Source organism: Berghia stephanieae, chromosome 2, assembly GCF_034508935.2.
Source record: "Berghia stephanieae isolate SIO BIC M18660-M18661 chromosome 2, UCSD_Bste_1.3, whole genome shotgun sequence".
Taxonomy (NCBI): domain Eukaryota; kingdom Metazoa; phylum Mollusca; class Gastropoda; order Nudibranchia; family Aeolidiidae; genus Berghia; species Berghia stephanieae.
Window position 1 is genome coordinate 61,279,123 of NC_088361.1, and position 24,014 is coordinate 61,303,136.

A 24,014-nucleotide genomic window follows, 5' to 3' on the forward strand; every position below is an offset into this window, starting at 1 on the left:
CATCGCAAGACTGGAGAGGGCGTGTCTGAGATGGCCAAAGCAAATACTGGCGTATTCTGAAAAAAAAAAAAACCAACCCAAAAACAAAACAAAACAAACTAAAAATATGCAACAAAATTTGGCACATTAAAAACTCCAAATTCGTCCTTCAAATATCGATCGACTTATATGGCCCTCATCTAACCAAAAACTCTCAAACCTGGGGCTCGAGTTCTAAAGGTTTTCGCAAGATGACAGTCATTTTTAACCAATTGATGTTTTGAAGGGCAAGTGTTTTGGCCACATTATTAAAAATAAGTGTTTTTTCGTAGTATGACAGAATACTATAGAATGATCGATGTGCCAGCACCAGCGCAGGCATCCACAAAACCACGCCGAAATGTTAAGGAGCATTTATTAGACATAAGGAGCATCCATTTATCAGACCGTTTCGTCAGATCTCTTGCTCCCCTGATCCCTTGTCTCAGTTCGCACTAATCACACTGCTCTTGGCCTCTGTTTGTCATCGCTGACAAGAATGGGCGGAGTAGGAACCTTTTCTCTGGCTGGATTGGAAGGATGACACCGAGACAAATAAATTGACTCTTTTGCTTAACAAGTTTCCCACTAATATCTGCATTGAAGAAAGATCTCTATTTAAGAAATGAAAGCTGTGCCCCCTTTTTTTTAGTTTTTAGTAAAGTTAATAGCTTGTCTTACCCATCTCCTTACCAACTATAGGAAAATCGTCACATATGTTACGATGAAACCGACAATTTTTTCATTCTGATTTCTCTTGTACATCACAAAATTTAAAGAAATGCTTTGGTGTCAGCTATAAATACTAGACAATGTGTTGTCGAGCTCATTTTGCTGAACAACGTTCTGTATAGAAGGCATTTGTTACTTTTTTTTGTTTGAGTAAGAAAAGTCTATTTATTGTGTTGGGTGGGTGTGAGGTTTGGGGCAAATTCTAAAAATGGCTGGTAACAAGAGAGTTAAGCCAATGATATTGTAATAAATGTGAAAGGAGTCCTGATAGATCAGTGGTTAAGCACTCCCATCACAAGCAAACGGATGGATATTGATCCCGGTGAAGATATTTTTTTCTGCCTGCACCCCCCCCCCCCCCCCTCATCCTCTGTCCAGCCATCAGTTTTTGGGAAGCTGAGACTTTTAGATATGACAGGCGGTATTTGGGATAGACTTGCGCCTAATCAAAAGGTAGCAAGCACGTACCACAGTCCGTGCTACAGAAATTTGAGGAGGAGGAGGAGAAAAAACGGGCCTTATGGCGCTGGAGGGTGACGTAAAGGAACCCCCTCCTCCGATCTAATTATATATATATATATATATATATATATATATATATATATATATATATATATTATATATATATACATACGAATACACACACTGTAAGGTCATTATGCTCAAGTGGTGCTGTTAATTGTTGTCTCATGCAAATGACAAGTATTGGTTCCGCGTTCAACAAATTGGTACAAATTGTTTTGCTAAGAACACAGAAAATGTATAGTCATGTAATCACTATTTAGTCACGACTAAGGGTTCATTATATGTCGGTATAAAGTTTTATCTCCATTTACTCGAACTGTTTGCCTATTCATAGTCATAAAAAAGCCCTACAAAACTTGAACTTTCATATAGCGCAATATCCACTTACTGTGCTCAAGCGGTTTACAAGGGGTCCCTGACCAACAGCAACATGTAACATGTAGAACGAGACATGATGCCAGTTTTTTTTCCGACAGAGAAAACGCTGTTAACGGCCAGGTACTCATTTTACTTCTGAGTACGGTAAGAGAATGTGAGTAAAGAGTCTTTTCCAAGGACTCAACCGGAGCGTCGAGGCAGGTTGATTTTTTTTGGATCTTTCATGCCCACCTTTTCAAATGTAATGTCTTACAGTGCCTTCTCCCTTTCGTCACTTCGATGTTTTCTATCTAAATGACAATGTTGCAATTCATTATAAATATTTATTGTAGAACGATCAAGGAATAAAAGTGTTTGATTGCCTTTAGATCAACGTAATAATGTTTTCTTATTGTCATACTCTCGAAAAACTCGTATTTCAAAATTTGGCCAGCAAACTCGTCCTTCAATAGATATTGATCGAATTAAACGACCTCATATCATTTGCAAAAACTCACAAACCTGGGACTTTCCGAAGTCTCAGATATGAGAGTTTTATTTTCCAAGATTTAGGTCATTTAAATCGATCAATATTTGAAGGAAGAGTTTTCTGGCCAAATTTATAACAGTGTGTATTTTTTTCCAGAGTACAGCAGTAAACTGGTTAAAACTGCCATAATAACACCAGGAATAAAGCGCTCCCTATTGAATGTGCTGTTTCAAGGCCGTAGGATGGTATTCTGAGAGAAATGAGTCATGTTGCAAGGCGTCAAAATATTATGCTAATTTATGTTAATTATTTATTGACAGAAAACTTTAAGGCCGAGAGTATCAAATGAATCATTATGAACGTAAATAGGGTTATGGCTACCCAAATGACATATTTTGTGACCAGAAATGGTATTATTCGTGGTGACCGTCATGGTTAAAATTCTGTTTTAAGCTTACCTATAAAATTCGAATTAAAATATCTAAGCTTCTATTGAAAGTGGCGAGTTTTATTTCTCAACCTTCAATAAACTTTAATTTCTTAACTCTCTCCTTCCCAAGAACTTCACACCCAACTAACACAAAAATAGATTTTTTATCACTCAAACACATTAGCAGTAAGTTCTTTCGATAAATAATTTCTGTGGCAAAACATGCTCTACAACACACTGTTCATTTTCTTAAAATTTTATGATGTACAAGAGAAATTTGAATAAGAAAAATGTTGGTTGTATCGTAACGAATGTGACGATTTTTCTATAGTTGGTAAGGAGAGGGTTACTGCTCATCATTTTCACTTTAAACTCGTGTGGTCATGTGGTAAGACACTCGCCTTTGGACCCAAAAGTCCAGTGTTCGAATCCCGTTGTGAGCAGTGCATAGTTGAGTTCTTGGGAAAGGGCCATTACCCACATTCTCTCACCGTACTCAGGTGTAAAATGACTACCTGGCTGTTACCAGCGTTGTTTCTGTCGAAGAAAAAGATAATATCGCTTAACATGTGTCATGTCTCGTCCTACTACTGTTGGCTGGGGACCCCCTGAACAGCGATGTGGACACGTCAGTGGATTTTGCGCTCTATAAATGCTCGCGTATTTTCTCCTTCAAATGGCATAAATTAAGCTTAAAAATCAATGTTAAGCACTGGACTCATCCCAATATGAATGTTTTAAGATCATCCTCTTCTCCTTTTGTTTTTCTCCCCGCTCCGCCTTGCCTATCCGTTTTTCCTCTTTTCATCCACCACCCACTCATAGCCTGGTTATCAGACTGGCCCCAAGGCACTTGCCTATTCAGTCAATCTTATCATTCCGTGACAAAATACATTCTTAAGAAATTGCCTGAATTATTATTATTGTTTTTTTTTAATGTCACTTCACATGGACAAAAAGGTTTTTTTGTTTATTTTTAGTGTTTTACGGCGCTTGTAACACATTTAGGTCATGTCAGCGCCAGAAAAAAGAATAACCTAACATTTGTTACCCATCGTTTCAAAACGATGTTATGTCGCCGGGATGATTAAGATGCTGAAAATTGAATTTATATTCATAGCCAAAAATATCAGACTTATCAGTTTACATGTTTTATTGAGAATAATGAATATAGAATTTTTGAACGAATGTATTAAAAATGGCGTCCTAGTAATAACTCAATATTTATTATAATGTTCATGATCTGTCTCTCATTTTAAAAAATCGAAGACAAGTTTCGTTCAGCACACAGTGTCAATGTTTCACATTTAACCTCACGATCTTACAGAATGAATGGTCTAATTTATTATGGTAGGGCTTCAAAATAATAAACTAATTAAAGAACCCCTCATTTGTTCACAATCTCTCAACACAAAATTAGAATTCAAGTTTCGAGTCAGTGTTTCATGTTATTCCGTGGCCTTTGTAAACTCATGGCCTGACACAGACCAACAAATGACAAGTCTTTGGCCACAAAAGAAAACAAATCATGGGTTGTATTCAGGACTTGTTTTTTGACGTCATTATTTAGTTTGTGCATCACCAAGTGAGTTGTCGTTAACAATGTTCATGGAAACAAATGATCCCATTGGTTGAACTGCTGAATACAACTCACGATTTGTTTTCTTTTGTCTTTTGACGTCATGTTTTGGTCAGTATCAGGCTATAAGTTAACGATGGCTACGGTTAAACCGTAATCATACAAGGTGAATGATCTATAAGTAAAGTAAAACATGTAGTTACGACTGACCTCCGAGTAACTTTGGTAAAACACTTTGATTGTGCGGGTTAGCCCATAGCCCAATTGTCTTTCAAACCGGACAGATATATATCGACTAAAGTAACCATCAACTTGTGATAGCGCATTTGGAAGACCATTCGCTTCACATGCAAAGGGATCCCAGTTGAAGTCGATAATTCTTTAAGCCTTCTCTCAATCCAGCAGTGAGTGGGTAGCTGGATCTGTTAGATCTATAGGAAAGTACTTTACGATAGACAAGCGTCCTATTCAAAGGGTAACAAGCAATTCCTAGTGTCTGTTTAACGCTATAGAAGCCGTGAAAAAAACCCTGGCTCCATCGGCCGAATGGCTCTAAAATTTTTCAACTCGTAAAACAGTTTCAAGTCAGGTTGATATCACAATTTGACACAATTGCCGTAAATTTTAATCGACTGCTATATGAAGTAAAAGTTTTCTGTCCAAACCTTGAAAAGGTGTTGTGTCAGTGTTCAAGACAATGGGCTTTCGACATAATTTGATTTTGGTAAGTCCTCTTAATTTAGAATATTCAGTCCATGAAGTGTTCTAGGTATATTAATAGACATATTTCGAAGCTTTAGATCATGCATCCCAACGATTTGCCTAACATGTTTTAATACTGTTCTATTTTATAATTTTTGTTACTTGCCACTTCAATCTGATATTGTATCTGGTTTAGTCAGATGTTAAAAATGTACTTTTATATAATTGCAACTTAACGACTCAAACTTGGGTTAAGTCGGGCTGAATAATATGTGCTGAAATTTGATCTTCTCGTGGCTTAATTTTTTATGGTGTAAAGCAGATAACCGAAACGTCTATATCATCTGTTTTAGTTAATTACGATAAAGCTCTCATTCAATTTGAATATTGTTATGCTGTCCTAGCGCGGAAAAAAATACAATTTCTTATATCTAAAGCAACAATAACAAAATAAAAAAGAGCCTCGACAACCACAACAGCAGAAGCAACAACAACAATATCATCATCATCATCATCATCATCATCATCATCATCATCATCATCATCATCATCATCATAAACAACATATCGTCATCATCATCATTATCATCATCATCATCATCATCATCATCATCATCATCATCATCATAATCATCATCATAATCATCATCAACAACAATATCAACGACAACAACAACAACGACAACAACAACAGCAAACAACAACTACACACAACAAAGCTCTTAAACTTAACATGGCTGATCATTTTTTATTTTAATTTCAATAATCGACCATACTGCCTTATCCTGACATAATATTAGACAAAGTTAGAAGGTCATTTATTCGTTATAACCGATGTATCGACCCCCGCTATATTGAGAATATACAAAGTTGAATCGGTTATAATAATATGGCGTGAATGCCTCAAAATCTGTCCAACCGATTTTCACCAAGCAGCGTAAGATAGACGACGTGTGACACAGATCGAAACGCCTGTCGAGTGACAACAAAGGATCGATGGAAACACGATAGACTTATTACATACCCACACCCACACACACACACACACACACACACATACATACATACACACACACACACGTACACACGCCCGCACGCGCACGCATATTCATACTTAAGCATACCCACTCACACATTCTTCCATTCTCTCTCTCTTCATTTCTCTCTCTCTCTCTCTCTCTCTCTCTCTCTCTCTCTCTCTCTCTCTCTCTCTCTCTTTCTCTCTTCCATGTGCACCCTCACTCAAACTCTCAAACACAAACAGTCGACACACTCACTCACTCACTCACCCACTTACATACCACCTCCCCCTAATATATCCATATGCATCTTTCTCTCCCTCAGTCTCTCACTCACTTACTCACTCACTCTCTCGGGCACTTAAACAGACACTCACACTCACACATACACACACACATACATACATACATACATACATACATACATACATACATACATACATACATACACCCCCATTCACAATACTTACATAACAATACACTACACACTTACGCTATGTATCGCCTAGTCAATACACCGCAGATTTGACACTGTCACTGTGTAAAATTAGCCATCTCTTATTCTTATACGTATACAAATGTATAAGTAGTTCGAAGTTGACGTCACTCAGGTCTTTGTTATTGTTTTTTACCATCCGCGTTCATGAGTAATTCTCACTAAACTGTATTAACCAGACTATAAACGTTCATGGTTACACACTGTTTTGTGTGTTGGTCCGTTATACTTCCGGATGGCAATGTTGTGAACTCCTTAGCCAAGCGCATACTATCTATAACTATAATATTGTTGTTGAGTTAGTGACCAATTCGGTGCTCCTTTTTTCTTCTTACCTAGTCAAACGATTTCGAGTGTGGTCTTTCAAGAAGGTCGAAAACTACGGACCCTGCTCTTAATCAAGGCATTCCACGCCCATTGTCCTTTCTTATTCATAATATCAAATATCAAGTGGATATGTGCCTGATCTAAAACTGATGTTGTAAGAATTCTTGTATCAATGACTCGTTGATGATTATTAGGGAGAATAAATAAGCAGTTTGGAGTGAATCTCGGTTAATTAACCCACTTATGCGTTATATATATATATTTTTTAATTTGTTATTAGCGTATAGTTTGTAGAGAAATGTATGTTTAGTTGAAAATAAAAGGAAAAAAAATGTAGCTCTCGGGGGAAAGGGAGTATTCAATTTAGTTAAATTGAATTAGAAATGAACAATTTACCCTCAGGCGACGTATGCATATGTGCAGGTCTGACATCCGAACCCACTTATGGGCCTAGTTTAACATTGTTGTAATGGACAATACTTTGCTTCATTTTTTTTTAGATTTCCATTACAACAATGAGCCTATAAGGAATTGGGTTATCAGACCTGCAAATAAGTGCACGCCGCCCTCAGGAAATACGAATAAGATGGTAAAAAATTACGCCCACCCCCCCTCTATTCAATTTGGCCAAAGTGCACCCCCCCCCCCCTTCCCCTCCTTCTATGTGATACACCAGTGCTTGTTCCCAAATTTCTCACTTTGAGCATAATGGTAAAACTGTTTAAGTCGATGCGCATATTTTATAACATTTATTTAGATTTCTTAAAGCCTTCTAATCTATTTTTAATTTAAATATTTATGACTCCGGAGTGAAAGTGAAAGTAGTTCAAATGTCTCGCGTGTATTATTGAGTCTTGGTGCATCTGACTTTTGCAGACTCCTTATCGTGATAATGCATTTATGCTCAAATGTATTGATTATTATTATTTTTTGTTGTTGTTTGTTTTGTTTTTGTTTTTCTCCAATAATGTCAGTAATAAGATTACACCGTACTTTGAGTTGACTCGCATCGGCAGCCTGCACCTAGCTTACCGCTAAATCTTTTTTTGTTGTTGTTACTGTTCTAGTCACTTCTATAGAGAGTGAAATTGACGTCACTCAGCTCTTTGTTATTGTGTTTAGACAGACATTTTGGTGATTAGTTATCAGTTAATCAAATAAATGAGACTATAAACGTTCAAGGTTACACATAGTTTTGTGTGTTAGTACGTTATGCATATACGGTTGGCGAATGTTTTGAGTATTTTAACTATACGCAAAGCATCAATACCTCCTTGTTCACTGTATCCTTTTTTTTGTGAGAAAAAGGAAGTAAGCTCAAAATCGTGCGGTTATGTGGTCATATGACACTCGGAAGGTTCTGGGTTCGAGTCCTGCTCTGAGCGGCGCATAGTTGAATCCTAGTTATGTCGTTATAAACCAGGTGCTGAGAAGTGGTTTTATTGTTGAAATGGCCAGAAATGTGAAAATTTAGTTTTTGTCACTTAGAGAAACTACGTCTAAGTATTCAATGATAAATAAATTATGCCATGTATAGTTTTTTCATCATTTGGTTGAGTGGGGTCCTTTGACTTCCCGTGGTGGCCAGGAGGTCTGGCTGCTCTTGCTATGTCTTCCATTCTGATTTATATCTGTTTTCTGTTGATTTCTGTCTTTGTCTTGCAATGGGATTGCTTGGTCCTTTGCGGAGTCTTTTGCCGAGAGGGAAACAGTCAAATGTTTAGTATCAGTTTTGGGAGATGATTTCCCTCCCCCTGTAAATCATCTGTTATGTATTGTTAGTTATGTTTTCTTTTTGGATATATTCTGTAAACATTTGAGTGTATTCATTTTGGTGGGATTCTGTGCTGGTGTCTCGATGGTACTTTTAGTAGTGCGGGGCGGTCCTTGGCAAGCTTAAGGACCACGGTCCTACGGTCCTTGGGAAATGAAGACCGCAAGGACCGGTCTCTAGACCGGTCCGTTCATTCTTGAACCGTTAAAGACCGCTACACGATGAAAACCGTGGCCTACAGGAGTAAAACACACGGAGTAGTCACACTCATTTCAAATTGTAACCTAATTAGAGAAGAGGGGTGATGCCTTCTTTATTTGCTCACCGTACTTCATTGTTACTTCGATAATTTAATAAAATTTGAAATTTATCCCCATTAACGGAGATAATGGCATCGCCCAAGGCGTTGATCGAGTTGTTCGTGGCGTTGATACACACACGCAACTCCTACCCCCCCCCCCTCCCCCCCCCCCCCACACACATTAGAGGGCAGCGAGCATTGAAGAGTAAGAGAGAGACGTGAAGTTATAATAAGAGGGGGTGGATGAGGTGATAAGAGGGGTCGATGGTGACTTTTCGCCAGATCTAACAAACTCAGCTACCCATTCATTGCTGAGTAGACAGGGATTCAGAAAAAAATCGACTGCACCCGGGATCGATCTCTGGCCCTTTGCGTATAAAGAGAGTGCTCTATCAACTGAGCTATCGGGGTCCCCAAATATTCTATTGGGCCTTTTAAAAATACAGACGTTATAACTGGTTTTTTTGGACGGAAGAAACTAATGAAACTCATATTACTTGATTAGTTAAAACACCAAACGAAATTTTAATATTATTGTATTATTTTAAATGACAACAATGCGATAGAAAGGAGTGGCGACAAGAGATGGACAACAGGGTTGCCAGATTATTTTTCAACAAAATGCCAGGGGAAGACTCAAAAAATGCCAAAACACTCAAAAAAATGCCAAAGTCTGATGACTCCCACCCCCACTAAGAAAACTACTCACTTTTGATAGACAATTAATTTACTATCATATCCTGGTGGCTTGCGTGTTTTCTTTTCTTTTTTTTTTTTTTGAATTACACTAAATTTCCTGCTGGGGTAATTTTTTACCTACTGACTACTAAGTGAAGTGCTAAACCACTACACCACGGTTGGATTTTAAGAATGAAAAAGAAATACATTAACATGAACGGTGAATACGTAAACAGTTGAATAATTATTGACAATTAAGAAAACTTACTGTTTCGTGTTTCTTATGATGTTTTTTGTTGAATCTGGTTCAAGTGCAGAGTCCAAAGAAGTTATAGAGAAAATTCCAAAAAAAAAAAAAAAAAATAGAAACAATATCCATCGCAGTTTTAATAGCAAAGTTTTCCGATGTGAAGAGATTTGTTTTTACGCGTTTAGAAATAATTAAGAAAAGGTGTCATTTGAAGTATAATATACAAGAAAAGAAAATGCCAAATGAAAATGCCAAATGCCAAATGATTTTTCTAATGCCAAACGGTTTTCAAAAATGCCAGATTTTTTAAATCTGGCATTTAAAATGCCAAACTGGCAACCCTGATGGACAAAAGAAAACAAAAAATCAGACTTGCAACTTGCTAGGTTCGACACACACACACACACACACACACACACACACACACACACACATCTTTAGTAGTCACATACATTTCAAACAATAACCCATTAGAGAAGAGGGGTCATGCCTTCATCATAGATCATTGTCATTGCGATCATTATGGTGTAGTAAATTTTGAAATTTACCCGTATAATGGAATCGTCCAAGGCGTGCACCTCCTGTTCCCCCCATCTCACACACGAAATGCGGTTTGCGGAGTGGAGGGAGGTGGTCGTCTGCCTCTATGGTCGTCTGTGTCGTTTAGTGTATGGCAAAGGGGGGTGGGTGCGATTAATTAAGTGGGATGGGTGGTGATTGGTGGAAGATAGGCAAAGGACCGAGGCAACGAATCGCTGGGGAAGTAGTATGGCGCGAGACCGTTGAAAGGTGATAAGAAGTGAGGACCGCCGGCGGTCTTCCTCTTTGGGACTGGACCACGGTTCACAGCTAAAAGACCGTGGGACCGGTCCTCGGTCCGGTCCTCAGCGCGGCACTACTTTTAGGTGATTTCAAACTAAGTACACTTATAGTGTGCTCTTGGAATCTACATATGTTATCTATTTGAACCAGTCCACTTAATCTTTCTTTTTCTTGGGCACATTTACTTGTGATACTAGACCTTCTTTCAGTATCCCATATTCTTCCTTTTTACTGGTATTGAAATGACCAAAATGTGTCGCAAGAGCCCTAAACCCGTAGACATATTTTTATAAACAAACATAATTTGGACCGTAATATAAAATCAATAAAATCAAATCTAAATCAATACGACATAGTACTGTTTCGATGGGATAGGTCACAAATAGACTTTGCGAGAATTAAAATATCAATGAACAAAACCAAAAAAAAAAAATAAAAATAATAAAAAAAGAAAATCCTGTCGTATTCGCTGTAAAATTAACTCTGCTTCAAATTGAATAGTAACAAAGCGATATGTGGATTCTAAGGGTCAGCACGCCTGCTGATTACTGTATTTTAACCAGAGAGAGAGAGAGAGAGAGAGAGAGAGAGAGAGAGAGAGAGAGAGAGAGAGATGGATCGATAGATAGATAGATAGATAGATAGAGAGAGAGACAGATAGAGAGATATAGATAGATAGATAGATAGATAGATAGATAGATAGATATAGATAGATAGATAGAGAGAGAGAGAGAGAGAGAGAGAGAGAGAGAGAGAGAGAGAGAGAGATGGGTGGATAGATAGATAGATAGATAGATAGAGAGAGAGAGAGAGAGAGAGAGAGAGAGAGAGAGTGAGAGAGAGAGAGAAATTAGATGGATGGATAGATAGATAGATAGATAGATATAGATAGATAGATAGATAGATAGATAGATAGATAGATAGATAGATAGATAGATAGATAGATAGATAGATAGATAGATAGATAGATAGATAGATAGATAGATAGATAGATAGAGAGAGAGCGAGAGAGAGAGAGACAGAGAGAGAGAGAGAGAGAGATCATGTTTATGTATGAATCACTATGCAAATTGGATTATGGATGAGTGAATGACTGTTAATGGGCCGTGAGTCAACAAATCTTAACACATTCATTCAATTTCGTATTAATAATTAGCTAACTATGCTATTGGATGTTTTTTTTTCATCCCTTTTTATCAGTTCGAGATATTTTAATTAGTAGTCATGAAAGGGCTGACAATGGATTGATTATGCCCCCCCCCCCCCCTTCTCCCCCCGGGATGGGACCTCAAGCTTCGCTCGGCGCATAGTTGAAAAGCCTCTTTACTCACATTCTCTCATCGTACTCAGATGTAAAACGAGTACGTGGCCGTTAACAGCGTTGTCTATGTCGGAATGAAATTGTAATATTGCATAACAGGCGTCATTTCTCGCTCTTTGAGCAAATTTAGTGGATATTGCGCTATATAAAAGATTTTTTTTCAAATCAGAGAATGCAAGGAGCGGGTAGCATGACAATACTGAATATCTGTGACTGAAGAGTTATCTTTATATTCATTTATTTATGTAACGAAACGATAGACATATTAATTCAGAGGGGGCCCAGTGTTTAACTCTCATGACCGCAATAAAAAAATATAATGCCAACTTGCACTTCTCTCCTTTCATATATTGTTATCATAAACATAATAATCCGTATTAACTCACTCGACCAGCTCAAATATGGGTCTAATGGCCTATCTATATAATTTAAGAACCCAGGACCTTCCGATCCGACAACGGGTGTCATACCACTAGACCACATAGCTGCATATAAACAAATAGTCGGATGAAATCAACACATGTATCTTGTCTGTATTTCCTCATTGAAAACAACTTTTTACCTTTTAGTATATTGTGAGAACAAATACAATCTTTTCTTTTAATCTTGTCATGCTGTTTACGGTTTTCCGTAGATAATTGGAAATTTGAACGTGACAAATTTAGTCCTCGTCCTCTCGTCATTAATGTTTGTGTTTTGTGATACAGCGAGGGTTCTTAACTGAAACAGTAACCCCTGTGAGGAATATAGGCACTTCTATCGTCCCAAATGATCGGTTCTGTGGTATGATGGTAGCAAGTCTGGCCCGTAATCAGGAGGTCTGAGGTTCGATCCTAAGTCGAGGCAGGCTGATATTTGGGATGGTCTTTTTGTTTTTTTTCTTGTATTTTCTCCCTACTCTGTCTGGCACTGATTCTTCACACTTTTTCACATCTTTATATGTAAGGTTGTTTCTTTGCAGCGCTTATTTTAAAAGTTTTTCCCCCTTTATTTCTTTGCAGGTGACAGTTCAAGTGCATGGTAATAGATATGAATTGAAGGATCAAATAAAACAACAACAACCATCGCTGCAGTAGCTAAATGGATTACTGATTACATCAATTACCTTGCGAAAGAAGGAAATATATGTGATGAGTTTTACGTCAGGGGAAGGAAAGTGTATTATCATCACTCATGTTGCGAAACTGGAAACATCCCCGCTTGTGATAATTCCTAACGATATAAAAATCCGATTTCGCACCTTGCAACCTGCTGTGAAATGTGTGAATTGTGAAAGAGATGAGTTCATTGAGTTAATTTGTTTTCAACAGTTGTAGCCATCGGCTTGAACGGAAATCGGCAACGTCAACTACTTGTGAGATAAAAATATATAAAAAGAGGCTATTTCTATTTCAATGTTTTAGGGTTTTTTTTGTTTGTTTGAGATAGATTGTTGTAGTCCTAGTCTGTTGGCAAAGGGTCGAAGTTCCAAGTTCTTTTTAGTTTTGCTCCTATATTCGTGTCTAAACAAACACTTTTTAAACAATTATTATTTTCTCTCCGTTTTTGCAAGGGTTTTGTTAATCATTATTTCTAGTTGTTTTTCTTGAAAAAGAGAATGGCAACCCATAATTGAATTTCCAAGCTCCAGGTTACTATTGGTCTTTGCAAACACACATTACTAAATGTTTATCTCAAAATCATTTTGTGTTATGGTATTAGGTGACTAAACTTAAGGATGGTTTCAACATTGTTATTAGGGTGGGGAAATAGATGTATTCTGAAATAGATAATATTTTTGGGGTTCATCGGGTAAATAAATTGTTAATAACAAGACAATATTTAATAAATATCATAATAGTATATTGATTAAAACCTAGTTCAATCATAGTCATGTTCCTCTCTAAACTGATTTAAATCAGTTTCACCAGAAGAGAAGTAAAATTTACTCTGACATCTATGTCATCGCTCTCGTGTTGTAAACAGTCTGGCCTGTTTTTATAATCATTTAAATGTCAACGACTTGTGGAGAATTAAAGGCTACTATGAACAGGCATTCATCTATTTTAATTATTATACTATCGAGACTAACCTTTGAGCCGTCAACAATAAAATTCGTGGCCAGATTTAGATTCTCAAGGCAAAGGTCAAATTAAGGACAGACCATTCTGCCATAGCAGATATTCTAAAAAACAATGTTAGTCAACGGGTTATAGAATTGGCCTTAACTTTTTAAAGGTTTGTAAGTTGCTCGAATTTCAATCTGTAAAAAAAAAATAGTTTATAATGTTTAGATTTGCCAGTAATTCTTTGTTTGTTGGCAAAAAAATTAACATGGGCGGAACAATTTTAACCCCCAACTTTTAAAGAATAGATTGGAGGATTTGAAACTTGAATAATCATCCCATCTCCTAACTATAATATGGACTTAATATTATATTATTTTTGACCTTTACATTAAGGCGTATTTAATATTGAATATTTACTTACCAAGGACCGGGAAAGCCTCCTTTGCCACACCACGTAATGCCAAACACCCGATTGTCATATCAATCAATGAAAAGCACAAAGGCCAGTAGATCGAACTGGTTGCTCTCTATCGGTTCCCTTCAGTCTGATCTCAACACATGCAACGGTGGTCAATAGGTCAGCAGGTTAATTGCCAAGGACATCATTAAATCAAATTTACTGACCATTCACTGATGGTAGGACCATTTTATGTTGCTTATTTGAGCATTTGAGCAGTTTTATGGACCAATATCCACTAACCGTGAGTGCCTAAAGGGAGTCCCTAGCCAAGTTCAGCACTTAACAGGTATGGTGCCTAACACGGTGAGAAAATGTTAGCAAAGAGACAGCGTGGCTCACGGTACGGTATTTGCTTCGTAACCGAAATGTACTGAGTTCGACTACCCGTCGCTCTGTTTGGCTTTGAGCAAGTCACCTAGCCTTAGCTGCACTACGGCTGACGCATGGGTTATTCCAGTCTTCCCTTGGAATAGATCCTAAAGAAAAATTTCCCCTTAGGGATGAATAAAGGGAATTTATTTATTATTCTTTAATTATAACGAGGCGGACTCAAGTTATAATTAAGATCTCTTAACAAAGCCTTCATACAGACTGGGATAAAAGAGATTTTCAGGCAAAATGTCTTTCTAAAGGTCGGTACGTGACAGGATTCATCAAAACAGCATAATATAAAGCTTGCCATTTGTTCTCCGCAAATGATAATTATATTAGTGTCAAATACGTTATTGAATGGAAGGGACGAAGTTGGCATCGCTCAACTTTGTTTTTAGACAGCCATTTTAATGACCATTTCTCACTAAATTATATCAGACTATAAACGCTCAAGGTTACACCTAGTTTTGTGTGTTGGTACTGTATAATCGGATGGCGGATTTTGTTGGTATTTTGCATAGCATCAATAGAATGATAAGGAATTTCACGACTAGGAACAACGATAAGGTGTTATTATTAGTAGCTCAGAAAAGGAATGGAACAGGCACAGATGTTAACGATAAGATGGAATGATGTGAGTAGAGAAGTGTTAGAAGACAATAATAGGGATGTAAACCTTTTGTAGTGATGAGAATTGAACTCGGGTGATTGGTGGAAAGGCGTTGATTGCAGGGCGTCCCAGTGGTAGTCAGTCGGAGACACAGCCCCTCTCTTTTGCCTGTGGTCGAGATGCCGTAATCAGTATGGTCTTCGAATATTGTCTCCCAGCACTTTTATACTCACTTTATCTTATGATAATTGCCGACACAAGGATCGAGTCCGAGTGGAGTTTGTTTTTCTGAACCCCCAGTACAGCACTCCCGTATTCTGAAAAAGCAAAAACAAACCAAAATAACACCATTTTAGCATTTGGCCAGAAAACGCGTTCTTCAAATATCGATCTATTAAAATGAGCCTCCACTTGTTGTAATCTCTCAAACCTGGGATTTCCTTGGAGTCTTCCTTGAAGTTCCACGCCTGAGAGTTTTTTACATTTTGATTGATCAATGTTTGAAGAACGAGTTTTCTGGCTAAATTTTTTAAAATGTTTTTTTTTTTTCATAGAACGGCGGGCCTGGCAGTAATTAGCTATGTAGGTCTTAGTTTTATCTGTTGGAATATACTTCGTAATAGATCAGGGTCCTACTCAGAGGGTAGCAATCAATCGGTAAACCCGGTGAACCTGCGTAGAGAAATCTTTGGGAAAACCAAAATTAATTTGGGATAACTTGTTATATTGGTTTGTATCTGCTAGGCTAATAAGACAGCGAAAAAAATAAATATCCTCCCACCCTATTGATAACGCATTGATATAAAAGTGATATCCGAAAATAAGAAAATCGATTGACTTCTGAACAGACACCTGCTGTTACTGATTCAGTATTTTATAATAAATTCAACCTGGTCGGAGTTATCTGTATATTTCGTGTATATATCGTGCGTTGCAAAGAGGGTGGTATTTAGATGACCTTTACAATATCGAACATTCCCAGGTGTGCCTGACGTGTGTGCCCTATAATAACACACGCCAACCCAGTACCTTACCTAATCTGCTGTACTGTAAAGATACACATAAAATAAAAAATTGACAGAGAACTCGTCCTCCAAATATCGTCGATTTAAATGACCCCCATCTTGTCATACACTCTCAATCTTCGGGAAGTCCCAGGCTATGAGGGGCATTGCTAATCGGTCGATTATTGAAGGACGATTTTATTTTTGACCAACATTTTAAAAATGTGTTTGTATTTTCTTCAGAGTCTTCCAGTAATCTGAAATATAAAAGGTCAAACACAAGAGAGTCATAATAAAATAACCAAAAGTTACATAACCAGTTAACTGCCATACTATGGAAAAACACCTATTGAAACATTTGACCAGAAAACGTGTCCTTCAAATATCGATCGATTTAAATGACTCTAATATTGGCAAAAACTCTCAAACCTAGGCCCTTTGAGTTCGAATTGCATTGCACTTTCTATACAGCACAGTGGCAATATTGAATGTACCGCCTTTACATACTCATTTTGCTGAGCCTTTCTTATAAAATTCAGGAATAAAATAAAACTGGTTTCTTAGTATATCAGTATCTATCATTTCTTGTGGTCACAATTGCGGCATAATGGATAACTCTCTCTCTTTTTCTCAGTTATTTTGATTCTCCCGGTAAAGTTATATAATATCGTATGCAAATTATTGCGGTTTAAACATAAATAGCTGATTGATATCTGCCTCTCCATTAATCAAATATCCGTGTCACATTACATAAAAATAATATTATAAGTATTTCCGGATGGTCTCTAGTCAGACAGCCATAGCTTTGCTAGCGCATCAAAATAGCCTCTACGTATTATTTAAAAAGTCATCTATAATAGTCGTACAATATATAGATAGAATGAAGTTGACGTCACTCGGGTCTTTGTTATCGTTGTTTGCCATCCACGTTTATGAGTAATTCTTACTTAACTGTATTATCCAGACTATAAACGTTCACGGTTATACAGAGTATTGTGTGTTGGTCCGTCATACTTCCGGATGGCAATGTTGTGAGCTTCTTAGCCAAGCGCATACTATCTAAAGAACCGGAGGACATCTGGTGTCTGTAATATAAAAAAAGGACAGTAACATTTTTTTAAAACATTGTTTCGATAGTACTTCCCACCAGCTGCCGCCACTGTTTGGTGAAAATGTTTGTCAAGGCAAAGCTAATGGCTCAACCCTGAATTAAAAACAATAACTTGATTGTCATACGAGTGCCCTAGCAGCTGATCTGATAGGACTTCTCTTTGCCTTATCCATCATCGTCACGAAGAACAAAATCATTTTTACATTTAACGTGGAAACTTGAGAGCAGGGCCGTTGATGTAATTGCAATTATTTCAGAAATCGATATGACAAATGGTCGCTTGAAATTTTCAGTGAGGGGATGCTTTAATAAAACCTTTGCCAAACTGTACATTTAAGATGTACGGCTATATGGTCTAGTGGTATAATACTCGCCTTCGGATCGGAAGGTAGTGAGTTTGAGTCCCGCTCTGAACGGCGCACAGTTGAGGTCTTGGAAAATGCTCTTTACTCACATTCTTTCACCATACTCAGGTGTAAAATTGATATCTGGTCGTTAACAGCGTTGTCTCTGTCGGAAAAAGTGCAAAATCGCCTAACAGGCGTTTCATCCTACATGTTAAGCGTTGCTGTTGGCAAGTACAGCGTTTTGAGCACGTTTTTGGATATTGCATTATATAAAAAAGCTCTTGTAGATGGATTATAAAATGAAAGCTCATGGGATAATGAATGGACTAAATATGCTTGAAAAATATATTCGAAAGAAAAGTTTTTTATTTTTTTTTATTTTCAAGTTAGTACTCTGTTCAAATCTTTGACAATTATATTGCAGAATAAAACCAAGGTTGCAAAATCTAGAACATCTCGAAATTTGTTGTGTAAAATATTCAAACGAATCCATATGAATAGGTTTTTAAGCTCTTGACTAATTGTTGGTATCGTGAATTTTTAAAGACGTCATCCCCAAATAGATATATCTATATGCTTTGCAATATTATGACATGCCATAAAATAATTTGCTTTTTAAGCGCTTGGAAATGTCTGTAAAAAGACCAATCAGCAACTTGGAGCATTAACATAAACAAACAAGTAGAAATCAATACCAATTACACGCTAGGGCCATTCAATTTGTGCATTGTTGATGCCATGTATACTAGATAGAAAGTTATATTATTCTCCAGAAAATAGCTTCTATTTTTAAGCTATTATTATTTATAAATCTATTATCACGATTGATATTTTTATTATTGTCAGGATTATCTTCTTCTTCTTCCTCTTCTACTCCTTCTTCTTCTTCTTCTTCTTCTTCTTCTTCTTCTTCTTCTTCTTCTTCTTCTTCTTCTTCTTCTTCTTCTTCTTCTTCCTTCTTCTTCTTCTTCTTCTTCTTCTTCTTCTTCTTCTTCTTCTTCTTCTTCTTCTTCTTCTTCTTCTTCTTCTTCTTCTTCTTCTTCTTCTTCTTCTTTCTTCTTTTCTTCTTGTTCTTCTTGTTCTTCTTGTTCTTCTTCTTCTCTTCTTTTCTTCTTGTTGTTGTTGTTGTTGTTGTTGTTGTTGTTGTTTTGTTTTTGTTCTTCTTCTTCTTCTTCTTCTTCTTCTTCTTCTTCTTCTTCTTCTTCTTCTTCTTCTTCTTCTTCTTCTTCTTCTACTTCTTCTTCTTCTTCTTCTTCTTCTTCTTCTTCTTCTTCTTCTTCTTCTCTTCTTCTTCTTCTTCTTCTTCTTCTATCTTCTTCTTCTTACTTCTTCTTCTTCTTCTTCTTTCTTCTTCTTCTTCATTCTTCTTCTTCTTCTTCTTATCATCATCATCATCATCATCATCATCATCATCATCATCATCATCATCATCATCATCATCATCATCATCATCATCATCATCATCATCATCATCATCATTATTTACATTATTATTATTATTATTATTATTATTATTATTATTATTATTATTATTATTATTATTATTATATTATTATTATTATTATTATTATTATTATTATTATTATTATTATTATTATTACATTCCAAGAGGGATGTTCGAAAAAAAAAAGAATAAGTCAAAACGAAGGTCTTTGATAATAACAGAGCATTCACCCCTTTACCACAACCCCTTGTTTTCATGAATTTATCTATTCTGCAAGGTGTTATAATAACAACCAGTATAATGTCAGTTGCATAATATTAGCATTATTAATGGGATCGAAAAGAATTCATCTGGATTATATTCAGGAGATTTATGTTGGCACGACTTACCACACCAAGCAGGATTTTCAACACAATACTATCACCTGCAGGGTCATACATTGATATCACAGACAGCTTCCAACTTCTGCTTTTCAACATATATTTATATATATATTTATTTATATATATTTATATTTATTTGACCTGGCACTTCCTGGTGTGGTGCCACACCTCAACACCCCTGGCTCCATCATTAAATATCCAATCTACATCGTCTGGTGCCAGAGACACACTCCATCACGTCCATGCAGGCACCAGGGTGTGATTGAACACTCCATTTCTACACAATGCCAGTAAGACGCGGCCATGTGGCGCCCCCTAATATCTTCATCGACACCATCATTCGGAAGTTCGACGGACAAAGTAAGTATAAAAAAAAATTTTCATTGCTTCTTGTATATCAAAATGATATTGGCGCTGTATCATGATGTAGTGTCGGATAAAAGCAAAGAGGAAAATACATATATAAACCAATATGATTTGTAGAGATTGATAGAATGACGTTGACGTCACTCGAGTCTTTGTTATTGTTTTTTTGCCATCCACGTTCATGAGTAATTCTCTCTAAACTGTATTAACCAGATTATAAACGTTTTAGGTTACACATAGTTTTATGTATCCGTCCTTTTTACTTCCGGATGGCAATGTTGTGAGCTCCTTAGCCAAGCCCATACTATCTATATATCAGCCTTTTTCTACGACAAACAGAATTTCTGTTCTCGCGGCCTGTCCAACCAAAAGTAGTCCATATTATGATCTGTATCTTTTATCATTGCCTATTGTATATCAAAATTACATACCGTTAACAGGGGTGACTTTGCCTCTCAGGGTTTCTTTGCCTCAACCGATTTGGAACATTTTGAGTATTCTCAGGCTTGTTGCAGTTTTTCCCTTGTTAGAGGACTTGGTTTTTCATTAACTCACTCAATCCTAGAGACTTTTCATAATTTTCAAAATTGGAAAACAATGTATTAACAATGATCATGTAACATAGATAGTTTTATTCAACTATCATTAACATGTAAAAACGAAAAACATTAGCTTTGATACTATGCCAAAAAATTGTCTCATAAAAATGTAATAAATAGACATGGGGTAAAAGTAACCCGGGTAAACTACGGATATAGTCGGTGTTAGGGTTGTGTGAGTTAAAAGAAATAGCTATTGCAAAACTTAGTTAAAAGAAATAGCTATTGCAAAACTTAGTATAATTTAGTATGTCCAAATATATCGAGGTAAAATCACCCTTAAGGCAAAGTGACCCCAGTTGACGGTACACGTTACATCATTTTATCTGTCGGATAAAGCAGAGAGGATAATACATTTTATATAAACCAATATTTGTTAAAATCAGGTTTTCCTACAAAGAACAGATTTTCTGAAAATTTGGAGGAAAAGCCTCTCTCGGTTTGGGATTTGAATCTCAGATCTTCCGAATGCCAGACAAAAAAAGTAGTCCATGTCATCTTTAGGAGTTTTGAGTTTATCCCAGTTATTGTAGCATTTAATGGACAATTTCAATTGCTTGCAATTCCCTGGATGGGACACTAGACTATCGCACATTGAGATCACGATAACCAATCACTGCTGAATGGACGTAGAGGTCACGATACCAGTCAATTTTATTGTGAAATATGTTTGCGGATTTACTATTTCTTTGTTTAATGTTTTCCATTTGTTGACATGTTTATTTATACAAACAACATTATTATGTAACACTTGTGCTTTTGGTGATTATTGGAATCGAGATAATAGTGAAATGATAATGATAAAGATGATGATGATATTGATGATGATGTTGATGATGATGATGATAATGGTAATTGTGATGATGATGTTGATGATGAATACGATATAGATCGATCGAGACGAAAAAGATGACGATGATGTTGTTATGTAGTATCCCAATAGTATTTACCAATTACATACACTATTGAATTACACACTTAAAGCTGTCGCCTCTTAATTGCATAGCGAGTTATAGTCGGTCGAGATCTCAGTGCTATGTGAATATATTTGCATAGCTGCACGTAAATATGATTGACACCAATGTTGTAAGTTACATAATAGTAAAATCATATATGTTAATTTAAAACAACAAAAAATGAATCCAAACGAAACCAAGTCAATTGTCTTTCTTCAGTATTTATCCCACGGGTAACATAAACTGTCGATTTAAAATGTCTATCCCCGTCTATCAATATACAAGAGATTAATGTGTCAAACTAAAATGGGAACTTTACAATGGAAACAGCTTTTATTTAATAAAAAAATGACCTGTTACTGTTATTGTTACTAATGCTATTATGGATGCTCTACTCTGAAAAATTAATTTGTTAGGTTTTAGTCAGAAAACTTGTCCTTTGATCGAAAAATAAAATATTGAAGGACGAGTTTTCTGGCCAAAATTAATTTTTTTTTCAGAGTACAGAATTATGGGTATTCGATTACAAATCAAACACACAGTGCTGCATAGGAATCTCCTACTCTTTATACTCTTTATACCCACCCATTTACAGACACAAATACACATTTGTACAAACTTTGTATAGTAAAATAAATAAATAAATCAATGGATAGAGAGATAGATAGATTTGGAGGGGTGGGGAGAAGGGGACTGATGGAGGATTTTCTTTCAAAAGTACGTTCGGCTCGCGCTTTGATTTATTACAACACCTGTGGACAAACCCATCAATGTTATGGCATTAATCAAAACTAATAAGGATATTGCATTCCTCATGAATGTTCGCGATAATAGATATCTATTTACCGGCAAAGTTAAACGCAAAAGAAACATATCTAGGGGAAATCGTTCAGAACTTTAAAAAATAACAATACCCTTTTCCACTTGATTTCGTGCCAGTTATTCAATATTTGGTGTGACTACCTCATCCTTCCGTAAACAACCTCCTCATAATCAATGATAAGAGATTAGATACAATTTCAGCAGGGATGTTCCCTCAAATGTAGGTCAAGCTTAAAATAAACTTCCTAACTGATCCTGGAAGTTTGCTGGATTGTATCTTACTGGAATAGCTTCCTACAAGAACTGATTTCCTCCCGCCGAATGATTTTCTTTTAATGAACTTGAAAACTTAAATTCAGAAAAGTGAGTGGAGCAGGCACTTGTGTTGATAATAGGAAAGTGCCAGAGGACTACAGAGAATAAAAACTTCGCGGCGGCGATGGGGCTGGAACCCGCGACGGGTCGTGGATAGCTCATACAGTAGAGTCATGATCTCCCCGGCCACTTTCCTACTCACTTCATTTCTTGTTGAAAACTTAAAGTACACTTTCGGGTCATAACTCATTGTCCTTAACTCTCTCCTTAACATTACCAACCATTTCAGAATTTTTCTTGAATCTTCACACCGACTCAACGTCAAAAATATATTTTTCTATGACAGAAAGAAAAGTGCAATTTTATACATAATATTATTCTGTAAAATGAGCTTTACAACGCATTGTCAAGTTTTTATAGCTATGACCGAAAATAATTCATAAATGGTGTGATGTACAAAAGAAATCAGAAAAGGAAAAGTTTTGGTTGTATCGTAATGAATGGGACGATTTTCCTATGGCTGGGAAAACAAATGCATATATTATACTTTATAAAATTACGAGATTGATAATATCACTATGCCTGCAGTTACATTCTAGCATAAACCTTTGTTACCATGCCACCATTTTTGTAACCAAATATAGAAAGACGTTAAATCAATGATTTGACAACTCTTTTATGGGGGCAAAAATCACGCGAATGTTGTCTCATTGGATTCTTGACTTCCGATAGTTAGTGCAACAGTTTTGTCAACAGCTCTAAAGATTGTTGATAGATTCATTCCTGTGGGATGAGACATCCTTGTGCATTAAGTAATCGAAAATTCAAATTATGTTACAGACAATGAAGGACATAAAAAATATTCTGGTTAGTTCTCACACTACAATCTTTCACCAATCGACGACGCATACGCGCTCTACGGTTTACCACAGTTCCGCATTTAATATTACCTTACAATATGCTCTGTGTACGCAGTTATTTTGCGAAACTCGTTTAAAAGCGACCAATTTTGAAAACAATGTTTTTCAATACAAATATTTCTGAATATCTGAATTTCTGAGGGTCATTTAAATCGAGCAATATTTGAAGGACGAGTTTTCTGACCAGTTTTCCAGAGTATGGCATTTAACTGGTTAGTTGGGTTTTTCTGGGGTCATGTTGTTATAGCTAATTGTATTTAAAAACAATCTTTATTTTGTCAGACTAACTTGATTGACTGAACAGTGATCAAAGTAGTCATGTACTACTGGGTCAGTGGGCTATCCTGACAATGAAGATTCGTGTTGTTGAGTTGTGTCTGCTTTGGGTGTTTTCTGTCGTGAATATTCATCGTGGCTCCTTTACTCTTTATTTTTA

The 24,014-nt window shown here is 36.4% G+C and overlaps 1 protein-coding gene across 4 annotated transcripts in view; it reads left to right on the forward strand.

The window, feature by feature from the left end:
- The window catches only part of LOC144965280 (voltage-gated inwardly rectifying potassium channel KCNH6-like), a 302,154-nt gene that overhangs the window by 23,156 nt on the left and 254,984 nt on the right, over positions 1–24,014 (forward strand). For all 4 annotated transcript variants that reach the window (XM_078900455.1, XM_078900454.1, XM_078900456.1 and 1 more), the window contains exon 2: positions 19,495–19,960. In XM_078900455.1, the coding sequence (XP_078756581.1) occupies positions 19,885–19,960 (76 nt within the window). In that variant the 5' untranslated portion in view covers positions 19,495–19,884. The remainder of the gene's footprint in view (positions 1–19,494; positions 19,961–24,014) is intronic.